The following is a 6,880-nucleotide window of genomic DNA, read 5'->3' as shown; positions in this document are numbered from 1 at the left end:
GTTACTTTGTTCACACTATCAGCAAGTATGAAGCTCTCCGAAATAAATAATAACAATAAATGTTACTTGACCTTCCCTCTCCCATGACTGTGGGAGGAGTCTGACGTCTCGGTACGAACTGTGTAATGTGTGTGTGTGTGTGTAGGGACTTAGTAGTGAGTGTGTGTGTGTGTGTGTGTGTGTGTGTGTGTGTGCTCAGCAAAAACTGTAATCAGACCAGCCTCACCACCATTCTACTTCTCCTTGTGCCTGGAGCCCTGAACACCCTCTCCAAGATGGACGCTCTTCCCTTTCTGCAGACCAGCCACTTGCTGCTCTTCCTTGTCGGAGTCATCAGTGCACTTCTAGTCTGGAAGAATCGGGGAAGGCCGACAGGATTTGAGAGATTACCACCAGGTCCCCCTCCAATACCAGTCCTGGGCAACATCCTGCAGATTGACATCAAACAGCCGTATAAGACCTACATGGAGGTGAGCTCAACCGACACGGGTCTTGTCTTGATGTTTTCTCTGTGGTCAGCTCTCCTCTGGTTCTTTCACATTCCCCCACTCCATGACACTAAATGTTGTTGCATTTTGTTTGTATTAATGCATTTACATAAAGATCATTAGATTTTTTTTTTATTGATATAATAAAAACTTTTCTATTAGCAAAAGCTTTATGGGAAGAAATGTGCTTGGTCAATTCAACCTGTGGCAAAACCAAATCTAAGCTCGTGCTTTAAACAAACTGAGTCCACTCAGAGTATGTGGATGTCTACTCTCTGATTCTATCAGACAAATATGAACAATAATGAGATTGACAGAGTGTCTTCTTTGTATGATAAAACACATTTAGTTTGAAACTGTTGTGGGAAAAGGCTTAGCTATGGGCTAAAAATACTACCCAAGCATAATGCTTAAATCAGTGGCAGAACAATAGCACTAAATCTACAAACATGTTGTTTGTGGCTGCCAAGATAACAACCAATATGGAGACACTGCATGTACAGAAAGAAGGGAAGCCTTGTGGCTTCTGTGACCCTCCTCAGTTTCCACAACAGTTGCTTTCCCATGTAGCAATATCTTCTTGTGGTGAAACACGCCATGAATGAACTAATTGTTTCGGCAACAGTTGCTTTCCCACGTAGCTAGCAATATCTTCTCAAAGTGAAACAGCATGAAGTGATTGTGAGTAAAAGTGCACGGGGAGCGTACCTATGTCCCCCAGGTCCTACTGTATGTTCCCCGGACCCTTTTTTTCTTAAATTTTAGAAAGGGTCCTATGTTCCCCTCTTTTCCCAAAAAGGGTCCTATGTTCCCCGGTATGTATTGCGACTGGGGAACATAGGACCCTTTTGGGGAAAACTGGGGAACATAGGACCCTTTTGGGGAAAACTGGGGAACATAGGACCCTTTTGGGGAAAACTGGGGAACATAGGACCCGGGGAACATAGGGATGACCTCAAGTGGACGCTGTGTTGTGCCCAGCTCAGTCAGAGGTTCGGCCCGGTCTGCACCATCTGGTTGGGCCCGAAGCCCGTGGTCATCCTCTCTGGCCTGCAGACCCTGAGAGACGCGCTGGTCACCCAGGGGGAGGAGTTCAGCGACAGGGCGGCGTACCCAATGTCCATGAAGATAACGAGAGGATACGGTGGGCCCACACTGCTCACAAAATTAGTCGTGTCTTACAACTTAATAAATAAATAAATAAATAAATAACTCCCAACATTTTCCCATTTATATGTTGTGACTAGTATAGTTACAACATATAGGCTACAAATAGATGATTCTCTAATCATATACAAACTATGAAATTATGTTCTCACTCAGGAAAAGCACTGCTTCTTTGGTCGAGTGATTTGCATAGTGAGTGAGAATGTAATTCCAAGCATGTATAGAAAATCACTGTGTTACATTTAACATCGAAAGTTGTACACATTGTAGTTATACTAGTCACAACACGTACATAATAAAAAAACAATTGTTTGAGCTGTTTTGTCACTTCTGGGAGATAGTTGCAGCTCACTTCAATGAGCTATGCCAAGCTATGCTAACGGTGGATGCATCAGACTACACTGCACACTTAGAGACCAGAATGACATATATCATTTGATCTAACTCTGAGGGAGATAAATCAGCTAATCTCCAGAAATGTTGTTGTGCTCCTTTAAATCACACCAACATGTTGAGTGTACGTGTTACACATTCTTTTAGTTTAAATAATGAGTCAGAATGACCACTATGGCAGCTCTAGTAGTTTTTACATTCATGGCAGTTCTACTTGACGTTCTTGGCGGTTCTAGTGTTAAACAGTGTTGGTTCCGTGTTCTCAACAGGCATACTGGCGAGCAATGGTCACCGCTGGAGAGAGATCCGACGGTACGCCGTCACGACGCTGAAGAACTTTGGGATGGGGCAGAGGAGCATAGAGCAGAGGGTGCAGGAGGAGGCCAGGAGTCTGGTGAAGGCCTTCGCAGAGCATGAGGGTGAGGGGACCACGGCACACTGTGTGCTGCGTGTTGTACAATGTAGTGAAATCGCAGTGCAAATCATCTTGTTTTAAATAGACACTAAACATTGACACAAGAGGGCAGCTGTTGAGCATATTAATGTATGAATGAATGAATGAATGAATGAATGAATGAATGAATCAACCTATCAATCAATCAATCAATCAATCAATCAGTCATCAATGGTGAAATAATGAATGAGTTAATATTGCTACAATATTTTAAACAAAAAATTAAATGATTTACAAGGTTAACAGCTTAAACAAAATGACGTATACTTTTTATTTTTCAGTTTCATTTTGACAAATGAACTGCGCTCCTAAATGGAAATGAAGTAAATATCTGTTGCAGGTGCGGTATTCCAACCTAGCGAGGACTTGGGGAAAGCCGTGTCCAACATCATATGCTCCATCGTATTCGGACAGCGGTTTGAGTACGACGACCCAGACTTCCTGATGCTCTACTCTACAGTCTGCACTTACTTCCACGTATTGTGTAGCCCAATTGGCATGGTACTGAAGCTTTCAAAAAAGTTGCTTAAAATAATAATTTTGTGAGAATTATTGGCTTCGCTTACAGTAAGTAGTCAGTTTTGTATAATGGTAATGGACGTAGGATTCAATATGTTTTTTGTTGCTTTTGTAGTAACATTATATTTCCATTATGTTACTTATGAAATTTCTGATTTCATCATTGTCTTTATTTGTAAAAAAAAATCTCTTCTAGCTCTACAACATCTTTCCAGGAATTATGGAGTATCTACCCGGAAAACACAGACACATGTTTGCGATGCTTCAGAAGTTCAGGGAGTATGTGAGAAGGCAGTCAGACATTCGACTCAAGCACCTGGATGCTAACTCCACGCCACGGGATTACATGGAGGCCTTCTTGATTAAAGTGGTTCAGGTAAATGGCTGCTTAGAAATAGAGTGCAATGGCAAACTCCCATAGTCACGTTATTCATCTAACAGATAGTACAGAGTCTGCTGTTGACATGCATGCTCACTCATCTTTGGCCACTTGTGGCTCTTCTGTTCAGGAGAAGGACGCCCCAAATAGTGAGTTTCACTATAATAACCTGCTGGGCAGTGTGTGGAGCCTGTTCTCAGCTGGAACTGAGACAACCTCCTCAAGCCTGAGACAAATGCTGCTGTTGATGATCAAGTACCCGCAAATACAAGGTTCACTTCAGACCCAGCAAACTGACATGGTTGTTTCATTAGATGAATGTGGGAGTTTCTGGTCATTTATTCCCATGTCTATTGATTTGGGATGTGAGACCACCCGCCCATCCATCCATCCATCCATCCATCCATCCATATACACACTATATAGCTTTATGTATTGCAGCTGTAGAAATTCCTTAAATATAGAAACCACTAATGGTACTTCATTAGATACAGTGATAAGTGCAGTGGTATCTATTGCAGAGGTGCATTATTACAGTGACACAAGCAGCATGTTTTACATGCTTGGGTTTCCCAGCATGCAATATGAGGCTGGTGAGGTGAGGCCGCGGTGGTCTTCTAGAATAGATACAGATGAACACATCTGGAATGTTCTAGAATAGACACAGATGAACACATCTGGAATGTTCTAGAATAGACACAGATGAACACATCTGGAATGTTCTAGAATAGATACAGATGAACACATCTGGAATGTTCCCTCTTAGCACGTGTCCAAGAGGAGATCGATGAGGTGATTGGCCAGGACAGGAGCCCGTCCATGGAGGACAGGCTCAAGATGCCGTACACAGACGCGGTTATTCACGAGGCCCAGCGCAACATGGATATCGCGCCCATCTCCGTGCCTCACAAGGTGGCTGTCAACACAGAGTTCAAGAACTACTACATCCCCAAGGTGAGAGCGTTCCTTCACATACAGTGTGCCAAACTACAGCTGCAGCTACTGTGTGTGCTGGTACACATTACTCTGAAATTTGGTTTCACTTTGGGGGGGGGGGGGGGGGGGGGAGGAGACTACATATACTATATCAATACAACAGAGATATATAGCATGCATCCCTGACCGCATATTTAAGTGATGTGAATGATCTGATCACATTCTGTCTTGGTGGTTGTTTACACTTGTATTTAGAACTTGAACATTTGTATTCTGATCACACAAGACACATTTTATGTTTATTTCATGTAAACAGGCCCTTAACGTGTCGTTGAGTGATTAAAGGTCCCCTTGGTCTTCTCTCCTGCAGGACACTACTGTTTTTCCACTGCTCTCTTCAGTTCTCTATGATCCCAGATTGTGGAAGAACCCCAATAACTTTGACCCCGAAAACTTCTTGGACGAAGAGGGACGATTTAAGAAGAATGATGGCTTCGTGGCTTTTGGATTAGGTATGTCAGTATAACATCTTGCAAGGGTGTTTGTCTCAGTTTTGGTGCGTTTCTGAACATCTGCACACAGCACATGCAGCACACAGGCGGATGACCTGCAAAGTCGTATACTTTACTCAAAACGCTTGGTTTGTACCTCAAAAGCAAACATTTATACCAATGAATAGTTGTATACTTTACTCAAAACGCTTGGTTTGTACCTCAAAAGCAAACATTTATACCAATGAATAGTTGTATACTTTACTCAAAACGCTTGGTTTATACCTCAAAAGCAAGCATTTATACCAATGAATAGTTGTATACTTTACTCAAAACGCTTGGTTTATACCTCAAAAGCAAGCATTTATACCAATGAATAGTTGTATACGTTACTCAAAACGCTTGGTTTATACCTCAAAAGCAAGCATTTATACCAATGAATAGTTGTATACTTTACTCAAAACGCTTGGTTTATACCTCAAAAGCAAGCATTTATACCAATGAATAGTTGTATACTTTACTCAAAACGCTTGGTTTATACCTCAAAAGCAAACATTTATAGCAATAACTATGTATGGCAAGTTCCCGTGTCACTTTTACAACAAGATAGTCAAACTTCTTAGCCATGTTGACAATGTTTACTCCGACAGTACAGTACACACTAACAAAATCACACACTGCTTTATCACGCCGAGGGTGCTACGCACTGTGAACGCTGAGCTTCATAGAATTTGTATTGAAAATAGTCGCCGTCGGCGCAAAAAACAAACACATTTTGTTAACACAGACCCTTAACCTGTTGGGTTCTTGTGTGTCAGGGAGGCGTGTCTGCCTGGGTGAGGGTCTGGCCCTTAACCTATTGGTGTCTTGAATTTCCCCTTGGGGATCAATAAAGTGTCTATCTATCTATCTATCTATCTATCTATCTCTCTATCTCTCTATCTTCTTGTGTGTCAGGGAGGCGTGTCTGCCTGGGTGAGGGTCTGGCCCTTAACCTATTGGTGTCTTGAATTTCCCCTTGGGGATCAATAAAGTATCTATCTATCTATCTCTCTATCTCTCTATCCTCTTGCCTGCAGGGAGGCGTGTGTGCCTGGGTGAGGGTCTGGCGCGGACGGAGCTCTTCCTCTTCACCTGCTCTCTTCTTCAGCGCTTCACCTTCGTGGGCACGCGGCCCGCAGAGGAGATCGACACCAACCCCACATGCAGCAGCTTTGGCCGCATGCCTCGCACCTACCAGTGCTACGCCAAACCCAGGGCATAGATAGACGACAGGACCTCGCACCTACCAGTGCTACGCCAAACCCAGGGCATAGATAGACGACAGGACCTCGCACCTACCAGTGCTACGCCAAACCCAGGGCATAGACGATTCCATAACTAAAACAGTCTGATTCTGTTTTGAGTATGCCAATGTTCACTGTCATCATTGTCAAATTAAAAAGGTGAACTGTAACTGAAATGTAGACTGTCAATACATATTTTCTTTCTTTCTTGCTACAGTGTATGCAAAATGTGCTATACTGTTACACATTGGCCTCTTTTTACAGTGCATGCTAACTTGTCCAGTTTAAATGATGTTGAAATGTGAAAAGTAAAACAATAAATATTAAAGCCTTAGATGAATGCGGTACATTTAATACATCTTGCATTATTAGCAACCAAACAGTTTATTTTTTTGTTAAGAAATATTGAAAATAAGCAATTTGACATACTGTAGCAAATAAGTAAAGTTTTCATAGAACATATGATGCATAACTTGGCTAAATTGTTTTGGCTATTGTATTTGACCCCATGATAAAGTCGACTAAAAAGAGGTATAAATCATCTTTTGATCTTAATGCCTTAATTAAAACAAAAAATTTAAAAATCCAACCTAAGAACACACATTTTCTTTGTGATTGAAGAATGTATCTTAAATAAATAAATGTTCTTCCTTAAATACAGCCCCACAAAAGATGATTTTATATTCCTCTTTTTAGTCAACTTTAGCATGGGGTCAAATACTTATTCTCCCCACTGGATATATAAAGGCTATATATATACAGTACAT

At 41.8% G+C, this 6,880-nt stretch overlaps 1 protein-coding gene across 1 annotated transcript; it reads left to right on the top strand.

Moving 5' to 3' along the window:
- Positions 1 to 257: 257 nt before the first annotated feature.
- On the top strand, positions 258 to 6,106 carry LOC134097738 (cytochrome P450 2M1-like). The gene is made up of 9 exons (XM_062550677.1): positions 258 to 470; positions 1,470 to 1,632; positions 2,318 to 2,467; positions 2,843 to 3,003; positions 3,218 to 3,397; positions 3,531 to 3,672; positions 4,167 to 4,354; positions 4,707 to 4,848; positions 5,907 to 6,106. The coding sequence occupies exons 1-9, from the start codon at positions 276 to 278 to the stop codon at positions 6,089 to 6,091; spliced, it is 1,506 nt and encodes a 501-aa protein (XP_062406661.1). The 5' UTR covers positions 258 to 275; the 3' UTR covers positions 6,092 to 6,106.
- The last annotated feature ends 774 nt before the right edge of the window (positions 6,107 to 6,880 follow it).

This window comes from Sardina pilchardus, chromosome 12 (assembly GCF_963854185.1).
Source record: "Sardina pilchardus chromosome 12, fSarPil1.1, whole genome shotgun sequence".
Taxonomy (NCBI): Eukaryota; Metazoa; Chordata; class Actinopteri; order Clupeiformes; family Clupeidae; genus Sardina; species Sardina pilchardus.
This window is presented reverse-complemented; position numbering and strand designations above follow the sequence as displayed.